General features: G+C 42.1%; 1 protein-coding gene across 8 annotated transcripts in view; it reads right to left on the bottom strand.

The window, feature by feature from the left end:
- The window catches only part of opa1 (OPA1 mitochondrial dynamin like GTPase), a 58488-nt gene that overhangs the window by 24121 nt on the left and 13330 nt on the right, over nucleotides 1-21037 (bottom strand). For 6 of the 8 annotated variants that reach the window (XM_036977817.1, XM_036977819.1, XM_036977820.1 and 3 more), the window contains 18 exons: nucleotides 20084-20137; nucleotides 19326-19436; nucleotides 19059-19145; nucleotides 16144-16257; nucleotides 15578-15658; nucleotides 15361-15435; nucleotides 15208-15279; nucleotides 14978-15077; nucleotides 14620-14750; nucleotides 14250-14322; nucleotides 13991-14063; nucleotides 13706-13821; nucleotides 7366-7430; nucleotides 4382-4458; nucleotides 3377-3542; nucleotides 1424-1576; nucleotides 1146-1254; nucleotides 436-656 (listed from right to left, as the gene is read on the bottom strand). In XM_036977817.1, coding sequence (XP_036833712.1) covers nucleotides 436-656; nucleotides 1146-1254; nucleotides 1424-1576; nucleotides 3377-3542; nucleotides 4382-4458; nucleotides 7366-7430; nucleotides 13706-13821; nucleotides 13991-14063; nucleotides 14250-14322; nucleotides 14620-14750; nucleotides 14978-15077; nucleotides 15208-15279; nucleotides 15361-15435; nucleotides 15578-15658; nucleotides 16144-16257; nucleotides 19059-19145; nucleotides 19326-19436; nucleotides 20084-20137 — 1878 coding nt within the window. The remainder of the gene's footprint in view (nucleotides 1-435; nucleotides 657-1145; nucleotides 1255-1423; nucleotides 1577-3376; nucleotides 3543-4381; nucleotides 4459-7365; nucleotides 7431-13705; nucleotides 13822-13990; nucleotides 14064-14249; nucleotides 14323-14619; nucleotides 14751-14977; nucleotides 15078-15207; nucleotides 15280-15360; nucleotides 15436-15577; nucleotides 15659-16143; nucleotides 16258-19058; nucleotides 19146-19325; nucleotides 19437-20083; nucleotides 20138-21037) is intronic. The other 2 variants (XM_036977818.1, XM_036977826.1) reach the window with 1 other exon arrangement.

The following is a 21037-nucleotide window of genomic DNA, read 5'->3' as shown; positions in this document are numbered from 1 at the left end:
GCCAGAATGCGAGAGGGACAGGCTCTGCTTCATGGTGTCTTGGGATGTGGGATAGGTTGTGTGTGTGCGCGCATCTAAATTCTATTTGATTTTAAAATTAACCCTTATTTTACCAGGTAAGTTGACTCAGAACACATTCTCATTTACAGCAACGACATGGGGAATAGTTACAGGGGAGGACGAATGAGCCAATTGTAAACGGGGGATGATTAGGTGGCCATGATGGTATGAAGGACAGATTGGGAATTGATATACTTGTGTCTTTGAGTACTCATCTCCTCTATCAGCAGTGATCTGAAAACACAATACGACTTCCACCTGCCCAGTTCCTCAATAAATGCATACGTACTTATTGCAAAGTTATTACATGCATTCCTCCACTGGAGTTTCTAAGACTTGTGACCAGAAAATGTGACCAGAGTTGGTCTCCCTCACCAGGGCAGGGTCCACCTCCACCCCTCGGCCCTCCAGGTTCTTGCGGACGGTGGTGACCTCGTCGTTGGCCAGGTAGGCCGTGTGGTCCTCGTGGAGCTTCAGCAGGCGCTCCAGCTCGTTTCGGGTCTCGTTGCGTGTGTGCTGCTCGGGCGAGCGGTTCTTCCAGCTCATCCAGCGCTGCTTCCAGTCAGGACCCACCATGTCATTTATCACAGAGTCCGCTAGGAGAGACACACAGAGGTTGTGAGATCATAGTATGAGAGGTAGTGTAGAAGCAGACAGGTGCAAAGAGGGAGGGAGGGAGATTAGGGTTGTCACGATACAGTAGCGCGACCCTCGGAAGTATCGTGTTAAGAAAACAAAACACGAAGCGGATTTCATATCTTGAGGAAAACAGTCCCGGTGTTAGAAACAAACAGCATTATGTTGTCACCTAGAGTCACATTTGTTTTAATTGGCGAGCTATAGCACCCACAATTTTACATGAAGTATCTTTTTAATAGGACCATAAGAGTTTAGTCTAAATCCTGTTTCCTTTTTTCGCCACGGAAAATCTGGTAACGTGGTACAGCGATTCTGGTATCGTGACAACCCTAACAGAGAGAGACAGGTGCAGAGAGAGGGAGACATACACACATCAGCAACACAGGCAGGGAAAGAGGTTGATCGTAAAGGCAGTAAGCCACGGTGAAGGTGAGTGTGTGACCTACTGTCTTTGAGGCGTGCCTGCAGGGTCTCCTCCATGAACTGGATGGCCGCGTCCCACTGGGGCTTGTCTGTGATGGAGCGGTCCTCCAGAGCATTGTGCTGGATCACCCTCTGACAACCCACACAGACAGCAGAAAGGACATTACGCACAAGGGGAGACAGGAAACCTGGGCGTACAATAATGTTTGCCTGCTGTATGTGGTTGAATATGCAAAAGAGTAAAGAGTATTGCGATGTCAGTCTTTTTACTCTGTGTGTGTGTGTGTCCATGTTTAAGTACCAGGCTGTCCATGGCCCTCTCGTTCCACTTGTGCCTCTTGATGCTCTCGTCCTTCACCGCCTCCTTGAGCTTGTCAAAGATGTCGTCCTGGTCCTTCCCTTTATACTCGGCCATAAAGCGGGCGAACTCCTCCTGCAGCGTCTCCCAGGCGACCTGGGGGGGGCAGAGGAGAGGATCGGGCCTTGTATCAACACAGCACCATGGCCAGCTACAGAGACAATGCCACAGTATTCGCATACCGTTACTGTCATACCAATCAGAATGGTCACAGACATAGTGATTGCGAGGAAAATGCAAATTTGGAACAAAAAGGACATTATTGACGACCACAGTAAAACCATCCATCGCCAATAATAATACATTTGTTTCCATCATCTGAAATAATCACAACAGAGAGTCCTGACAAGACAAACAATTCCTTATGACATTTACAGTGCATTTGGAAAATATTTTGACCCCTTGACTTTATCCACATTTTGTTACTGCCTAATTCCAAAATGGATTACAAGTTTTTTCCCCCCTCATCAATCTACACACAATACCCTATAATGACTAAGCAAAAACAGGTTTTTAAAAATGACCGCAAATGTATAAACATATATATATATATTTTTACTTTACTCAGTACTTTGTTGAAGCACTTTTGGCAGCGATTACAAACCTCGAGTGTTCTTGGGTATGACAGTACAAGATTGGGAGAAACTCCCCAAAATACAGATGTGCCATTCTTCTCTGCAGATCCTCAATCTCTGTCGGGTTGGATGGGGAGGGTCGCTGCACAGCTATTTTCAGGTCTCTCCAGAGATGGTTGATCGGGATCAAGTCCGGGCAACCCAAGGACATCGAGTCTTGTCCCGAAGCCACTCCTGCTTTGTCTTGGTTATGTGTTTAGGGTCATTGTCCTGTTGGAAGGTGAATCTTCGCTCCAGTCTGAGTGCTCTGGAGCAGGTTTTCATCAAGGATCTCTGTACTTTGCTTCGTTCTTCTTTCCCTCGATCCTGACTAGTCTCCCAGTTCCAGGAGGCTGAAACATCCCCACACCATGATGCTGCCACCGCCACCATGATTCACAGTAGGGATGGTGCCAGGTTTCCTCCAGACGTGATGCTTAGCAATCAAGCCAAAAAAATTTATTAGACCAGAGAATCTTGTTTCTCATGGCCTGAGAGTCCTTTAGGTGACTTTTGGCTAACTTCAAGCAGGCTGTCATGTGCATTTCACTGAGGAGTGGATTCCGTCTGGCCCCTCTACCATAAAGGGCTGAAAGGTGGAGTGCCGCAGAGATGATTGTCCTTCTGAAAGGTTCTCCCATCTCCACAGAGGAACTCAGGAGCTCTGTCAGAGTGACCATCAGGTCCTTGGTCACCTCTCTGACCTCCACCATTTGAGAATGGTGGAGGCCACTGTGTTCTTGGGGATATTCAGTGCTGCAGAAATGCTTTGCTACCCTTCCCCAGATCTGTCTCAACACAATCCTGTCTCAGAGCTCTACAGACAATTCCTTTGACCTCATGGCTTGGTTTTGCTCTGACATGCACTGCCAACTGCGGGACTTTATATAGACAGGTGTGTGCCTTTCCAAATCATGTACAATCAAATGAATTTACCACAGGTGGACTCCAAGTTGTAGAAACATCTCAAGGATGACCAATGGAAACAGGATGCACCAGAGCTCAACTTCGTGTCTCATAGCAAAAAGTCTGAATAATTATGTAAATAAGTTGTTTCTTATTTTTAATACATTTGCAAAACATTCTAAAAAACAGTTTTGCTTTGTCATTATGGGGTATTGTGCATAGATTGATGAGGGAATATGTTTATTTAATCCATTTTAGAATAAGGCTGTAACGTAACAAAGTGTGGAAAAGGGGAAGAGGTCTGAATACTTTCCAAATGCACTACAGCTCCACAGCCATGAAGAGATTTAAAGAGATGGAGGGAGCAGCACTCTACCTCTAATGCCTTGTGAGGCAGCTGCTTGTCCGTCCACTGTTTGAGCTTGATGTCCACGGTGGTGTTGAAGGTGCCAGAGTTCATGGTCTGGGCTGCCGGCAGGTAGATGTTCTCGATGACGTGTGTGGACACGCGCTCCCACAGCTTCTTCTGTAGGATGGCCTCCCTGCAGGGGCAAAGGGCAGATGGGGCGAAATACAACCTAGTGAGCGCTTTGTGGTTGGACACCGCTTTGGAGACAACACTATGCGGGTGCATCCCAAAATGACACCCTATTTCTTATACAATGCTCTACTTTTGGTCAATAGTAGTGTACTAGATAGGGAACAGAATGCCCTTTGAGACAAATCCCCATGAAAGCGCAGCAGCTTGTTAACTAAAGCTTGGCTCTTTATCGGTCCAGGGCTGTATGACAATGGGACAAACCCCTACTCAATCCCCCTGGGCTGCTGGTGAAGACTCATTTATCACAAAACACACACACACTCATATTTCATACACAACCCTTTGTTTTTGCTCCCAGCTCCACTCGTATCAATACAACACACTTCTCAGACGCTTTGATTGCATTGCTGACTAACAGGGCCATCTTGGCTCCCCCACCAACCCCAGTCGCACCGTAGCCCATTCATCAGGCCATTGATCCAGCGCTACAGATGGGGCTCGGAGGGGCTCTTAGCCTCTCACCAACCACTGGACATCCATCTCATTTAGCCTACTGCTAACCTCTGGGGGGGGGGGGGGGGGGGGGGGGCAATACACATATACACAGACAGGAGCACACACACTAGCCACCTGCACCATTCAGAGCTTCTACAGACAAAGTCGTCTAAGGGCCACGGAATTCCTGAATTCATTTAATGACCTTTGAATATGAAGCACAGAACACTAAGTTGTTAGCCATATTATTTTAATAACTTAAAAAACGAAATAATAATGTGCATAAAGCTGTAGGTAATAAAACATCATTTGAAGGGCTACATGTTCACCATGGCAAACACTCACCAGTGTTTCGGTGTGACTTGACTCAAGCTAATAACTTCATCCAAGATTTCGTTCTTGGCTTTTTCGAAGAGTTCATTCTGGAGGATAAGATGAACAGAAAACTCATGATTAGCTGGTGGAATCTGGCACGGTTGACCATTCTCTCAAAATGTCAGGAAAAACCTAGACATGAAAACTGGACTGGTAAAGGACATTATTGTGGACAGAAGCAGACAGAGTCCTAACTAGACTAGAGTTACCTATAATTAAGTAAAACAATATATAGGCCTAAAGAAATATATATATTTGTACAGTGTATTCGGAAAGTATTGAGACCCCTTGACTTTTTGTTACGTTACAGCCTTATTCTAAAATTGACTGGATTAAACAAATCTCATCAATCTACACACAATACCCCATAATAACAAAGCATAAACATGTTCATTTTTTTTAGCAAATTTATAAAAAATAGAATTAAAAAAAAAATCTATTCCTTCAATGGACTTTAAAATGTTTACTATTTTCTACATTGTAGAATAATACTGAAGACATCAAAACTATGAAATAACACATACGGAATCATGTAGTAAACCTAAATATATTTCATATTTGCTGGTCTTCAAAGTAGCCACACTTTGCCTTGACAGCTTCGCACACTCTTGGCATTCTCTCAACCAGCTTAATGAGGTAGTCACCTGGAATGTATTTCAATTAACAGGTGTGCCTTGTCAAAAGTTAAGAAGGAAAGAAATTCCACAAATTAATGCATTTGAGCCAACCAGTTGTGTTGTGACAAGGTAAGGTTGGTATACAGGAGATGCCATGAGGTTGAAGGAATTGTCCATAGAGCTCCGAGACAGGATTGTGACTAGGCACAGATCTGGGGAAGGGTACCAAAAAATGTCTGCAGCATTGAAAGTCCAAGAACACAGTGGCCTCCATTATTCTTAAATAGAAGAAGTTTGGAACCACCAAGACTCTTCCTAGAGCTGGCCAAACTGAGCAATCGTGGGAGAAGGGCCTTGGTCAGGGAAGTGACCAAGAACCCAATGGTCACTCTGAAAGAGCTCCAAAGTTCCTCTGTGGAGATGGGAGAACCTTCCAGAAGGACAACCATCTCTGCAGCACTCCATCAGTCTACCTTTATGGTAGAGTACTGAGTAAAGGGCCTGAATACTTATGTAAATGTGATATCAGTTTTTTATTCTTAAATACATTTGAAAAAAATTCTAGAAACCTGTTTTTGCAGGTTTATATATATATATATATATATATATATATATATATATATATATATATATATATATATATATATATATATATATATATATATATATATATATATATATATATATGTGGATATATATATAGTGCCTTGCGAAAGTATTCGGCCCCCTTGAACTTTGCGACCTTTTGCCACATTTCAGGCTTCAAACATAAAGATATAAAACTGTATTTTTTTGTGAAGAATCAACAACAAGTGGGACACAATCATGAAGTGGAACGACATTTATTGGATATTTCAAACTTTTTTAACAAATCAAAAACTGACAAATTGGGCATGCAAAATTATTCAGCCCCTTTACTTTCAGTGCAGCAAACTCTCTCCAGAAGTTCAGTGAGGATCTCTGAATGATCCAATGTTGACCTAAATGACTAATGATGATAAATACAATCCACCTGTGTGAAATCAAGTCTCCGTATAAATGCACCTGCACTGTGATAGTCTCAGAGGTCCGTTAAAAGCACAGAGAGCATCATGAAGAACAAGGAACACACCAGGCAGGGCCGAGATACTGTTGTGAAGAAGTTTAAAGCCGGATTTGGATACAAAAAGATTTCACAAGCTTTAAACATCCCAAGGAGCACTGTGCAAGCGATAATATTGAAATGGAAGGAGTATCAGACCACTGCAAATCTACCAAGACCTGGCCGTCCCTCTAAACTTTCAGCTCATACAAGGACTGATCAGAGATGCAGCCAAGAGGCCCATGATCACTCTGGATGAACTGCATAGATCTACAGCTGAGGTGGGAGACTCTGTCCATAGGAAAACAATCAGTCGTATATTGCACAAATCTGGCCTTTATGGAAGAGTGGCAAGAAGAAAGCCATTTCTTAAAGATATCCATAAAAAGTGTTGTTTAAAGTTTGCCACAAGCCACCTGGGAGACACACCAAACATGTGGAAGAAGGTGCTCTGGTCAGATGAAACCAAAATTGAACTTTTTGGGAACAATGCAAAACGTTATGTTTGGCGTAAAAGCAACACAGCTGAACACACCATCCCCACTGTCAAACATGGTGGTGGCAGCATCATGGTTTGGGCCTGCTTTTCTTCAGCAGGGACAGGGAAGATGGTTAAAATTGATGGGAAGATGGATGGAGCCAAATACAGGACCATTCTGGAAGAAAACCTGATGGAGTCTGCAAAAGACCTGAGACTGGGACGGAGATTTGTCTTCCAACAAGACAATGATCCAAAACATAAAGCAAAATCTACAATGGAATGGTTCAAAAATAAACATATCCAGGTGTTAGAATGGCCAAGTCAAAGTCCAGACCTGAATCCAATCGAGAATCTGTGGAAAGAACTGAAAACTGCTGTTCACAAATGCTCTCCATCCAACCTCACTGAGCTCGAGCTGTTTTGCAAGGAGGAATGGGAAAAAAATGTCAGTCTCTCGATGTGCAAAACTGATAGAGACATACCCCAAGCGACTTACAGCTGTAATCGCAGCAAAAGGTGGCGCTACAAAGTATTAACTTAAGGGGGCTGAATAATTTTGCACGCCCAATTTTTCAGTTTTTGATTTGTTAAAAAAGTTTGAAATATCCAATAAATGTCGTTCCACTTCATGATTGTGTCCCACTTGTTGTTGATTCTTCACAAAAAAATACAGCTTTATATCTTTATGTTTGAAGCCTGAAATGTGGCAAAAGGTCGCAAAGTTCAAGGGGGCCGAATACTTTCGCAAGGCACTGTATATATCGATGGTCCTTACCCTGTCCAGCTCTCGCAGACGGGGGTAGTTGTTCTTCCACTCTGTCTCCAGGTTGAAGCGGGACGCTGATGGACAAGAGGACAGACAGTTCTTTGTCAGAGTACAGGCCAACTCAAATAATATATACACCATGCTAGGGCTATCCCCGACTAAAAAAAAAATCTTGGTCGACTCGATTGGTCGAAATATTTGAGGTAAATCAACTACACGTAGGCTACTAAGCTTCTCTGATGCTTTAAGCACTGCGATCAAAAACAAAGACAGACAAATTACTAGAGGGAGTCAGAGATAAATATAATTATATTAAAAAAAAAATATATATATATATATATATATATATATATATATATATATATATATATATATATATATATATATATATATATATATATATTCTGACCCTGCTCCCGCTGCTGCTGGCCTTCACAGATTCTACTGTTATGCTCCTGAAGTTACCAGTAAGACAACACCGGCGGTCAACAACCTTTTCCATTTGAAGTGCCAAGCTATCGTACCATTTCTACTGATCTGCGTGCTGATTTTCATATGCACACTTTGGTGGAACAGTTTAATTTAATTTAGAACAAAATGATATCTAAATGAAAATGATAATCTAAAAAGTAACTTCTATTGCCATTGGAAATACGTAAAAAGAGCCTACATAAAGCCAACAAATAAAAACATTGCAGCCCGCAGGTAGAAAACATCCTGATACACACAACCTAGAAATCACGTAGGCCATGTATGGCCCTTCTGCAAGTTACTTGAAACATTGTATCAACTATTAACTTGGTCAGGCCTAAGCTAGTTCTAGTCAACTTGCAACATTGTTGAAAATATTCTGGGCGGTACAGAAACGGTATCAAATCCCCGAATGGGCACATGTATAAGCCTACATTTGCGTGCAGGCCAGGTAGCCTAGGCCTACTTCTGTGTGTAATCAGGTGCGTGTCCTTACTCCAGATTGGCAGAAGCACTCCAAACCTTAAACAATGAATAAACTTGCCAACTCATAAAAGGAATTAAAGACACCAAAACGGTGTAGCCTAGGTGTTACGCTCCGCAAGCAACGTGTCCTCTCCGACAAATGACAACGGTAAGACTGTAATAATAAGTTGAACGCACTAAAATAAATTACCGGAACCAAACAAACATTGTAGGTTAGAAATGGTAATTAAATGTACAACTGGTGAGCCATACCCGTGGCCTCCGCAATGGATTAGTCCACTCATACAGGCGTGAATCAGACGGGTGTCTCAGGTGCCATCATTTTTTACAATGTATTTGCCACTGCTTGACAACAACAACAAAAAAATATTGGTTGACCAACAGCCTATGGACCAAACAATCAACCAGTTGACTAAATGGGGCAGCCCAACACCATGCATATAGCGGATGCTTTTATCCAAAGCGACGTACAGTCAAATGTGCATACATTCTTTTTTTACATATGGGTGGTCCCAGGAATTGAATCCACTATCCTGGTGTTGCAAGCGCCATTCTCTACCAACTGAGCTATAGAAGACAAAAGGACACAGGACAAATATCCCCTTAATCAAAGGATGGATTTAGATCTGGGGCACCAGGTGGGTGTAATTAATTATCAGGTACAACAGAAAACCAGAAGTTTGGCCTAGGCTACTGTTGACTGCGAAGATGGTATTTTTAATAGCAGTATAACACAAGTTAGATGCAGGCTACTGTGTGCCATTCAGTTAGGATGCAATTTTGGAACTTACATTTGTTTTATCATGATTATTATTGCATAGCATTATTATTGTAGGCATATTTATTAATCTAAACCAGTTCTTTAAATATGCAAAAAGTGTTTTGTTTCATTCTGTTTAGATATTTCTGCTGAATACATTTTTAAATTGTGTACTCCGTATTTATACTGAACAAAAATAAATGCAACATGAGACGATTTCAAATATTTTACTGAGTTACAGTTCATATAAAAGGAAGTCAAGTCAATTTAAATTAATTAATTAGCCCCTAACCTATGGATATAACATGACTGGGCAAGGGCGCAACCATGGGTGGAGCCCGGCCCACCGAGTGGGGAGCCAGGCCCAGCCAATCAGGATTAGTTTTTCTCCCCCCAAAAAGGGCTTTATTACAGACAGAAATAAGCTTCAGCACCACCTCAAACGATCCCACAGGTGAAGAAGCCAGATGTGGAGGTCCTGGGCAGACGTAGTTACAAGTGGTCTGTAGTTATCAGGACGGTTAGACATACTGACAAATTCTCTAAAATGACATTGGAGGCAGTATATTGTAGAGAAACAAACATTAAATTCTCTGGCAACATATCTGGTGGACAACTCCTGCAGTCAGCATGTCAATTGCACGCTCCCTCAACAGTTGTGACATCTGCGGCATTGTGTTGTGTGACAAAACTGCACATTTTAGAGAGGCCTTTTATTGTCCCCAGCGCAAGGTGCACCTATGTAATGAACATAACAATCAGATCCTAGATATGCCACACCTGTCAGGTGGATGGATTATCTTGGCAAAGGAGAAATGCTCACGAACAGGAATGTAAGAAAATTTGTGTATTTTATAAAAATAAGCTTCTTTTTTTTTTTGCCTATGGACAATTTCTGGGATCATTTATTTCAGCCAATGAAAAATGGGAAAAACACTTTTTTTGTTCAGTATACCTTCAGTATGCATACCTTCAGTAAGCATATGGACGTCTGGTAAATTATTAAATGTCCGGTAAATTAAAATCTTCCCGGTCACGTTGTCCGGAGCCAAATATTTTGAACGGAAACCCTGACACACACACACACACTCCCCATTGTCCCTCTCCTCTCCCTACACAATGAAGATGTCGCTAATTGCCCGTGGGTGGGTTATTGGGCCAGAGTGGCGCCAGACACTGGGCCTGTGAGGATGGTTTTTGACGTGCAGCAGATCAATACGCCACACAATGGGAAGGAGAGCCACACCACAGCCAGAGGGCAATAAATCTAGTCCCTGCTGCTACTGTTAGTGAGGACCACCGGCTGTCTGGGATAATTGCGGCTGGGAAGCAGCGCCGGTCGAGGGGAGAAGTGTGGCAGTGTATTCGGGAGCAGGAGGGGGGTGCAAGTAGAGAGGAAAAGTGTGCATCGCTCACTAACAAAAGGTGGGTGGTGGTGGTCAGCCATGGCTGTAAGAGACGAGGACAGGAGTGTCAAACTCATTCCATGGATGGCAGAGTGCTTGTCCAATTAAGACCTACACAACCAGCTGAGGGGAGTTCCTAACTAATAAGTGACTTAAAGGTCCAGGCACCGCAGGCTGAAATTATAGTTTTGCATCTACCTGTCAATTTTGAGATTTTTGTATTTTGGTCCATTAATATTAGTATTTTCAAAAAATGAAACAAAATGTTTATAAAAAAAGATCATGAACATTTATATTTTATTTCGATTATCAATACTACCGTCATCAACATTAATACATTTTAACTACTTTGGACAATGAGTAGATGGGTGAGGCGGGACTTGCACAAAGCAGTTTGGATGAAATAATTGAATAGTGCCTTCAGAAAGTATTCATACCCCGTAACTTATTCCACATCGTTGTTTTACAGCCTGAACTCAAAATGTATTCAATATATGTTTTTCCCCTCACCGATATACACATTTAAAAAATGTATTGAATATGAATTACAGAAATATGTAATTTACATAAGTATTCACACCCCTGAGTCAATACACGTTAGAGTCACCTTTGGCAGCAATTACAGGTGTGAGTCTGAGTAAGTCTAAGAGGTTTGCACACCTGGATCGTATAATTTTGCACATTATTCTTTAAAAAAAATGTTAAGCTCTGTCAAGTTAGTTGTTGATCATTACTAGAAATCCATTTTCAAATCTTGCCATAGATTTTCAAGCTGATTGAAGTCAAAATTGTAACTAGGCCACTCAGGAACATTCAATGTCGTCCTGGTAAGACAACTCCAGTGTATAATTAGCCTTGTGTTTTAGGTTATTGTCCTGCTGACAGGTGAATGTCTCCCAGTGTCTGTTGAATACCAGGTTTTCCTCTAGGATTTTACCTGTGCTTAGCTCTATTCCGTTTCTTTTTACCCTAAAAAAAAACTCCCTAGTCCTTGTCGATGACAAACATACCCATAACATGATGCAGCCACCACCATGGTTGAAAATATGGAGAGTGATACTCAGTGATGTGATGGATTTGCCACAAACATAAAACGTTGTATTCAGTACAGTTAATTTCTTTGCAGCTTTTCTTTAGTGCTTTATTGCAAACAGGATGCATGTTTTAGAATATTTTTGTATTCTGTACAGGCTTCCTTTTCACTCTGTAATTGTTAGTATTGTGGAGTAACTATAATGTTCTTTATCCATCCTAAGTTTTGTCCCATCACAGCCATTAAACTCGAACTGTTTTAAAGTCACCATTGGCCTCATGGTGAAATCCCTGAGTGGTTTCCTTCCTCTCCGGCAACTGAGTCAGGAAGGATGCCTGTATCTTTGTAGTGACTGGGTGTATTAATACACCATCCAAAGTGAAATTAAAAACTTCACCATGCTCAAAGGGATATTCACTTCTGTTTATTTTTTACCCCATCTACCAATAGGTGCCCTTATTTGCGAGGCATTGGCTAAACTCCCTGGTCTTTGTGGTTGAATCTGTGTTTGAAATTCACTGCTCAACTGAGGGACCTTCCAGATAATTGTATGTGTGGGGTACAGAGAGGAGGTAGTCATTCACAAATCATGATAAACAAGATTACCGTTTAATCGCGTTTGAATCTAGATACTGTTCTTTGGAAAAATGCACCAAAAAAGCATTTTACATATTTAGTACTTTACAGATCGATTAAAATATATTTATCCACAACCTGCTTTGGACAAGCCTAGTCCTGGAGTGTCCTAAAAAGAAAATCCAGAAGAATTTAGGCTGACTTCTTCCAGTGTTCGGAAAAATGGATTTGCACAATATGCAAATACATAATGAGAAGTTGTCTCATTTGCATATGTCAATAAAATATTTCAAAAAAATTGTATTACAAAAAAGTATTATATTTCTGTGTACATTCAACTGGTAAAAGCTGACTGTGATATGATTAAGGGGGGGAAAAATACCCTATTAGGATGTGGTGCCTGCCTGGCCTTAATTCAATAAATCAAGTACAAGGGAGGATTGAAAACCCGCAGACATTTGGCCCTCCATGGAATGAGAGTGACACATGCCGGCTAGGAAGAAGATGCCTAGATGGCCTAACAGGAAGGAAAAGAAGGAGGCCATTGAAGCCTTTGGCGCCTCATATAGACGTAGGCTGGACAATAGAACGAGTCAACATTTCCCCAAGGCTGAAAAATGGCAAAAGAACGTTGGCTAAGCTGGAACACTAGCGAGAGCCCATAGCAAATGAATGGAATCGAACGTTCGCAGAGCCTGTTTTGACTGGAGTGATGCTTAGAATTCAATCTCGACAAAATGGCACAAAAAATGTATCCTTATTTATTTTACCACTGCAATCTGTTCGTCGGACGAAACTGGGGAAAAAAGTAAACATCTGCACCTTGATGGAACTTCAGACTATTTCTGGTCTAGTGATCGATGTCAACCGAGCTCACTGCCCAGACCTATATAATTACAAAGAGGAGATTCTCCTGATTAAAATGGTGCCTGACTTGAAAAAAAATCTAAATATACACATTGTGAGATATTTGGTGAAATAGATTGGCATGCCTCTCCATAGGAAAACAATGAGGGGAGCTCAGCAATGCAAGGGTAAAAAGTATTTTGGGGCTAGAATGTCATGACAACAGAGCTCACTGCCCAGATTTACATAATTAGAAAGAGGAGATTCTCATGATTAAAATGGCGTACGACTTGAAAAAGATCTAAATAAACACATTGCGAGATATTTGGCGAAATAGACAGACATGCCTATATTTCCCCTATAGGAAACAACGGGACGACCTCCGAGTTCCATGAGTATTTTTGTTGTTGTTTACATTTGAACTACCAACAACGTGAGCAAGTCTCATTGCCAACAATAGCGAAGCAGGCATTGTGACATAGAACAATAAGCTGGGAATCGAACATTCGGGAAGATGAGTTGGTGCCACGGTGCTCAATACAACTAATAGGAGCTGGCAGGGTGAAAAATGCCCTAAAATAAGGCCTGTTTTTTTGTGATTACTTCAAAACGACGGCAAGCAGCTGGGAAATATGGTCATACTATGAAACTGGGCTCCACGGCGGATGCAGTGAACTGGTTTTTATCAGAAAAAAAGAAAAAAAAATGTTAAAAATGTTATGTGTCCAACCTAATAGAGGTGTCGTTTGGGATCCTAACCCGTCTGGTTACCTTTGAAGGCGTCGGCCTGCTGCTCCACTGACTCCCTGACCATCTTCCAGAAGCAGTCGGACACGGCCAGACTGAGGTTCTTAGTGGTCACCTGGTGGGCTTTCAGCATACCATCTCTTTGAAGGAGAGAGGGACACAGGTCAGGATAACATGTTCAATTTCAGCAGAATGTAAAAAATTAAATATATTCTCATTGAAAACCATGGCCGTTCACCAAATTAATGAATTTACCGGCAATTCTTTTTCTAAACCGAATGTGCAATAATAGGGAGTCAGGACACCCACCTAAGAAGTCTAGAGTTCTGGAAGAAGTCCTCTTCGTAGTCTTTGATGGAGTCGATGCTTTCACCGGCACTGCCTTGGGGGAAGAAGGGACAACAGATGCACATGTCAATGATTAAAGACCTGACTAACTCAGGCCAGATTCAACTAATGTACATTTCTGTAATGAGGGTGGCAAAATTCCAGTAACTTTCCCCAAATTCCCTGAAATCCTGGTGGCATGTTACTGGAATTTTGCCACCCTAATTGTAATGCAACTTACCTTTTCCTGTCACCACAGCAAAATAGCCCAAGGCCTTCATAGGAAACAGTTTTCCTTCAACAATCTGTTGAATCTGTAGGGAGAGAAATACATCAAATCCAAGACGAGGGAGAATGCAATCAAGTGTCATTGGGTTTCATCCAGTCTGTACCTCTTGACTGTTTGAGTGTACCATCCAGCTTTTAAAACTAATGAAAGGCCACCCCCTTTTTGGCTAAAGAGGATTATAAATGTTTTCAGAACATTTGAACTTGACAAATGCATTTTGTCCATGCTCTGTTTCAGGACTACCTAGACTCATTTCTGCTTCACGTTACAAAAAAAGTTTAAAAACAAACATTTTGAAAGTGTGTGTGTTGGCGAATCTCACCCGGTTAGGGCTGGCCAGGTTCTTCTCTGCCAGGTCTACTTTGGTCAGGACAAATATGGTCCTCTTCCCCTGCGGGTCCATTTGACTGACCAGGTCTGTGACGATGCTGCGCTCCGCATCCACTGACCCATCTGAGGACGAGAAAGAGAGATGGAGGGTTCGGGACGGGCAGGTGAGGTAAAGGAATAGGAGGAGGCAGCAGAGAAGAGAGGAGCGGAGGAGGAGGCAGCAGAGAGGAGAGATGAGACCGAAGAGAAGGGAATAGAGGAGCGGAGGGGAGGGGAGGAAGAAAAGGAGCTCAAGGATGATCTGATCATATTTGATCATGAAAAGGGGGGGGACTCCAGCGTTGACTCACCCTGGATGCAGAGGATGATGGCGTTGGGGTTCTGCATGTAGTTCTTGCTGATGCTGAATATGGTCTCCTTGGTGTCGGCTGCCATGCCCGCTGTCACAGTCTGAGAGGAGTTATATAGCATCACTGCACCTACCACTGTATGGTCACTGTTTATGTACACAAGCGTGTGTGCAAGTGTGTTTCTGTATGTGCTTCTGCGCGTGTGTAGCTGTGTGTGTGTGTACACTCACACTGATGACTCCTGGTAAGTCCACTAGTACCATCCTCTGGATGCCTGGTCCTTTGACACTCAGAGAGATCGTCTGCCATATGGAAACAAACATTTAGGCACAAACTGAAGTACACATTCTTTAAGCTGAAAGCTATAAAGGTTCTGTCCTCACCTCAGGGCTGACTGTCTGTCCCTCCTTGACACTCTTCCTCATCCTCAGCTCGATCTCATGTCTCAGGGCAGCCAGCTTCAGGGACAATAATTAATAAATGAATGAGTGAATAAACAAGAAAACAAGTGAATGAATTAAGATTAAAACAGGCAGATTTCCCCATTTGTTTACAGTCCAGTCACCCCTCCCGCACATATGTATGCTGTATAAAACTTACATCCTCCTCTTTGCCCAGGTCGAACTCTCGGCTGCTGTCCTTGAACATGGCTACGTGGTGCGGACCCTCGCTTAGCGTCACCTAGTGGAGGGGGAGAGAACAGCAGGCGGCAAAATGTAATTGACCACTTTCAAAGTCCCCAGGCCAAAACCACAACAGTAGTCTGGTAATGCTGCCCATCCATCCAGACCACATAGGCCTCATTCAACCAATCAAACTGAGGACTAGAACGTCCCATATGGAACCGTGTAGACCTACAGAGCCTAAGAAGAAATCTATCAAACCATTGCCACAGCAGTAGGTAAGGTTTGGACATTTTGCCTTAAAAAGGGGCAATCTGGGATTCAAAAAAACTACAAAGCAGTCACTCCGCCACTTAAAAGTTATATTCTCCAAAAATCAACAGCTATACATCAATTACAAAATGGATGTACCAAATCCCAGATAAAATAACAAACACCAAGTAAGCGTTGGATCTTATACATCTTTGATATCTTTGTAGATACAGCGCTGGAAGTTAGGGATTTTGAGGGGGTTAAGGCAGTCTGGTAAATGAGTTCTTCTACCTTGACAGGAGATCGGGTCATCATTTCTCCAGAGCCCCGGGGGAAGATCCTAGCCTGGGCGATCATCTCCAACACACTGGTCTTCCCTGCACTCTGGTCTCCCACCACCACCACCTAGAGTATAGCACAGTGGAGGGAGGGAAGGAGGAAGATGGCGGGTTGGATGAAATGGGTGTGACAGACAGTAGAGGCGTAGCATTTCATAACAACGGCTCAAAATGCTTATCAGCCAATTAAAATCGTTGATTTACTTACACGTGACAGAACGCTAAATTGTAGCTGGTTCCATCAGCTCAAATGGCTCACGTTAGCCCTATGCTAACCACGTGGCAGTGGTATTGTTCTGGAACAAGTTCTGCATCAGCCAATTCAAATCGTTCACGTAGCTGGTGTTCCAACATGTGTTCATGGGAGCGTCCTAAACCTAGAGAGCACGTTTTGAACATCAAAGCAAACCATGACCGTGTATTCGACTGACTGCTCCAATTCCTCTCTGGTCCACGTCATTTGTCGCAGATCGTAGCAATGGATCAAAATCACACATGAGTTTTTCCCCCTTTCCCCCTTTGAAACGTCGATTCACCTCTATTGGGTTCGCGTGTTGAAAAGTGACGTAGGCTGCATCCAACAGGTTGAAGATGGAGAATTTGAGTAAGGAGCTACCTCATTCAGCCAAGCACACAAACACACTGCTATTGCCTAATAATCATAGTGCATATGCTATATTACATGCCCGTTATATTACATTCCCATGCTCGAGGAGGATGGGCATTAGTGTACAGAAGCTAAACAGAGTGCACATAGCTATAGTCTACATTCACTCACCGTTTAGCAGTGTGCCACCTAGAAGTGATGGTGATAATGGTAGCCTACATTTTATTTGACAAATCCATAAGGCTCTTTGGTTTTTATTTTTAGGAAACTTCAATGTTGCGAGGTCCTCATTTATCCGTTTTGCAGAAACGCAACATGGATGTGTGTGAAACGGAAACAAACACGTGGGATTTTGTTCACGTATGCGAAAACTTGAAAATGTCTAATATTAGTAGCCTAGTCAAGGATGCATCAAATGGCTATCCAGTCTTTAGATGTTCTTTAGGAATGTTATATTCTTCAAGAAACTAGAGTATTCCTCAAACCAATTGATGTATAGTAGCAACAAAACACAACCACCAAACCAGACAGGCAAATTCAGGACATCAAATACTTTCAAAATACAGAAGTCATCTGCGTATGATACATTTTTGCATCATATGAGAACATATGAAAGCTGGTGGTTCCTTTTAACATGAGTCTTCAATATTCCCAGGTAAGAAGTTTTAGGTTGTAGTTATTTTTGGACTATTTCTCTCTATACCATTTGTATTTCATATACCTTTGACTATTGGATGTTCTAATAGGCACTACAGTATTGCCAGCCTAATCTCAGGAGTTGATAGGCTTGAAGTCATAAACAGCGCTGTGCTTCAAGCATTACGAGCCTGCTGCTGCCTACCACCGCTCAGTCAGACTGCTCTATCAAATCATAGATGTAATTATAATATAATAAATACACAGAAATACGAGCCTTAGGTAATTAATATGGCCAAATCCGGAAACTATCATTTCGAAAACAAAACGTTTATTCTTTCAGTGAAATACAGAACCGTTTCGTGTTTTATCAAACGGGTGGCATCCATAAGTCTAAATATTGCTGTTACATTGCACAACCGTCAATGTTATGTCATAATTATGTGAAATTCTGGCAAATTAATTACGGTCTTTGTTAGGAAGTAATGGTCTTCACACAGTTCGCAACGAGCCAGGCGGCCCAAAATGCTGCATTTACCCTACCCTGACACCCTGACTGCTTGCACGGAATGCAAGAGAAGTGACAATTTCCCTAGTTAATATTGCCTGCTAACATGAATTTATTTTAACTAAATATGCAGGTTTAAAAAAATATACTTGTGTATTGATTTTAAGAAAGGCATTGATGTTTATGGTTAGGTTCATTCGTGCAACGACAGTGCTTCTTTCGCGAATGCGCTTGTTAAATCATCACCCGTTTGGCGAAGTAGGCTGTGATTCAATGATAAATTGACAGGCACCGCATTGATTATATGCAACGCAGGACAAGCTAGTTAAACTAGTAATATCATCAACCATGTGTAGTTAACTAGTGATTATGTTTAGATTGATTGTTTTTTTATAAGATAAGTTTAATGTTAGCTAGCAACTGATCTTGGCTCCTTGCTGCACTTGCGTAACAGGTGGTCAGCCTGCCACGCAGTTTCCTCGTGGAATGCAAGGTCAGCCTGCCCAGGCTATAATCGGCCATGCCGATTAATCGGTCGACCTCTAGTTTGTGATGTCTTAATATAAATTGTAATGTCTTTTTAGTTCTGTGTTGGACCCCACGAAGATTAGATTAGCTGACGTTATGTCGTCAGCTAACGGGAATCCTAATAAAATTCAAATGAAATATGGACAACATTTATTTACAGACCAAAGGAACAAAAGTAAACCTTGAATTAGTACTTTTAAAATATCCTTCTAGTGGTCAGGGTTGACCCATTTTAAGAAATTCCATTAGTTGGTGGATATAAAGTCTAAGACCTTTGATAGGCAGATGAAGAATTTGTTCCAGGATATAATCACAGCCACCTGGTGAGGTTAGCATAGGGATAATGTGTGCCATCTTATCTAATGGGACCAGCTCCAATTTAGCGTTCTGTCATAAATCAATTTAATGTAATTGGCTAATACACATTTTGAGCTGAAGGAAACTATTTCAATTTAAAATGGTTACTTCTGTTGCTAAGTATGGCCCCAATATTTATGGGATCTACTAAAGAAACATGAACATAAAAAAAGAATGTCTCCTTAATTTGATTGCATTTCCAGACAGCCATGACCCTTTGATTTATCTTTACCCTGGGTAGGTGATCCTGGGTGTTGTAGTTGGAGTCAAAATCTGAGAGGATGTCCAGGACCTCAGAGTACATGTCAATCAGAGACTTCTGTAGAAGGAACACAGATAGAAAAATACTTTAGGGTAATGCCTGATGGGAGATTGAGTCTATTTCTTCAGGAGACAGTGTTTTGAAACAAACTCATTGATTAACTTGTACTACCATGCAGAACACTGGTGTGTGTATGTGCATGACTGTGTAAGAGTGTGTGTGGTGTGCGTGACTCACACACACCTTGATCTTCCTCTGGTGGATGCCCTTCTCGTCTTTCTGCAGCACCACTTTCCTCAGGTCCTTGTTCTCCTTCTCCAGTCTCTCCAGCATGCGCTGGTACTTCATCTACGTGCAAGAGAGAAAGAAGTTCAAGCTTTAACAACAAATCCTCGCTCAGTCCATTTGTCAAAGTAAACTGGATTTTTCTAAACCTAACTTTACAAGGTGAATGTGGTACCTTACAAGTAGAGTCTATTAAAGGAAATATCTGGACCATTCAGTCCATTTACCAAAGTAAACCGGATGTATTTATTTTATTGGCCCATCCATTTGATACTGGATCCAGTGTGCCTGGCACCGACGATCATACGACGCTCAATGTCGTTTAGGTCACTCGTTTGGCCCATTCTTACAATACATTGAACGGTAACTGAACGCGTTGATGCCTGTCTGCCTGCTTTGTTTAGCAAGCCACGGCCACGTGACTCCATTTTCGTGAACGGGTTGGTGTACCTAATAAACTGTCTGGTGGGTGTATATACCATTCTGTTGGTGGCAAGAAATTCTGATAATAATTTAAACTGAAAAACTTGAAGTGTTGAATCAAGCGTTGTTTTGTGTATCAGTTCACACACACAATGTGCCATGGAATTGTTACATCGGAAATCTCTTCCCAGCTATTTTGCAATCAGTTAACCCGGATTTTTATTATGTGGTATAAAAACTTGGGGTATATTAAAACAAGGAAGGATACGGACCATATTGGGCTGTACCTGAGTTCGGAGCAGTTCCTCTTGCAGCTGGTCCACCTTCTCCTTGTCTGAAGACTGGAGACAGAGAGCAAGTTCATTAACCCTCTCTCTCACATGTCTGGGACATTTAACCCATCACCCACTGTGAGCCACTCCAAACCCACTGAGACCACTAGCATCATCAGACAGCTAACGTGCACGTTACATTACACAGACCAGTGGGCACCGCAGCGGAGGAAAGCCAAGTTAATAGAAAAAAAGGGGGGAAAACTGATTCCAGTCCAGGTTGAAGTCATTTGTTTGGTCTTAACATGTAATACAGTAAATCATAGTGCAAAAAAAAAGTAAAATCAGGCCCTGGAAAAGACGTCTGAATTATACCAATCATCAATCAAGAGATCATTATCAAGATTATTACAGCATGATCAAACATGATTTTTCATGATTTGAGCAGCCCTTCCCCAGATTAAAGAGTTCCACACCTGCAATTCATTTTTGAGAGGTGGAGATCACAAAGCAGAGACAGAAGGAGACAGAGCACCAGTGAGCGGATGGATTGGGACAGCAAGAAGGGACAACAGATTAAACACACACACACACACACACAAACAAGTACAGTACACACACTGATAGATGAGAGAAAGGGGCTATAGCAAAGGTGATTGTGCTAACTACGTGCAAATTGCAATGTCATGATAATAGGCTATAGCAGTTAATCTGATTAGTGGACTAAGAAGAAAGATCTAGTACTGATTCCTACATCCTGATATAGGCCTATACCCAATTAGATAGATTTCACTGTATAACTGACATTTAGGATAATTCCAGAAGTGCACAGCACACCATGCAGCGGTATGTCCCTCCACTCCATGCAGTGTAGGTTGTCCGTACGTTAGTGAAGTGTTACGGGAGGACCGTTGGCCGTAGTCCAGCGGCTTGCATGAGATAGGGAGCCTAGGCTGTGTTACTGCGGTA

The sequence above is a fragment of the Oncorhynchus mykiss genome, chromosome 5, assembly GCF_013265735.2.
Source record: "Oncorhynchus mykiss isolate Arlee chromosome 5, USDA_OmykA_1.1, whole genome shotgun sequence".
Lineage (NCBI taxonomy): Eukaryota > Metazoa > Chordata > Actinopteri > Salmoniformes > Salmonidae > Oncorhynchus > Oncorhynchus mykiss.
Note: the sequence above shows the minus strand (reverse complement) of the source record. Positions and strands in the feature narration are given on the sequence as shown.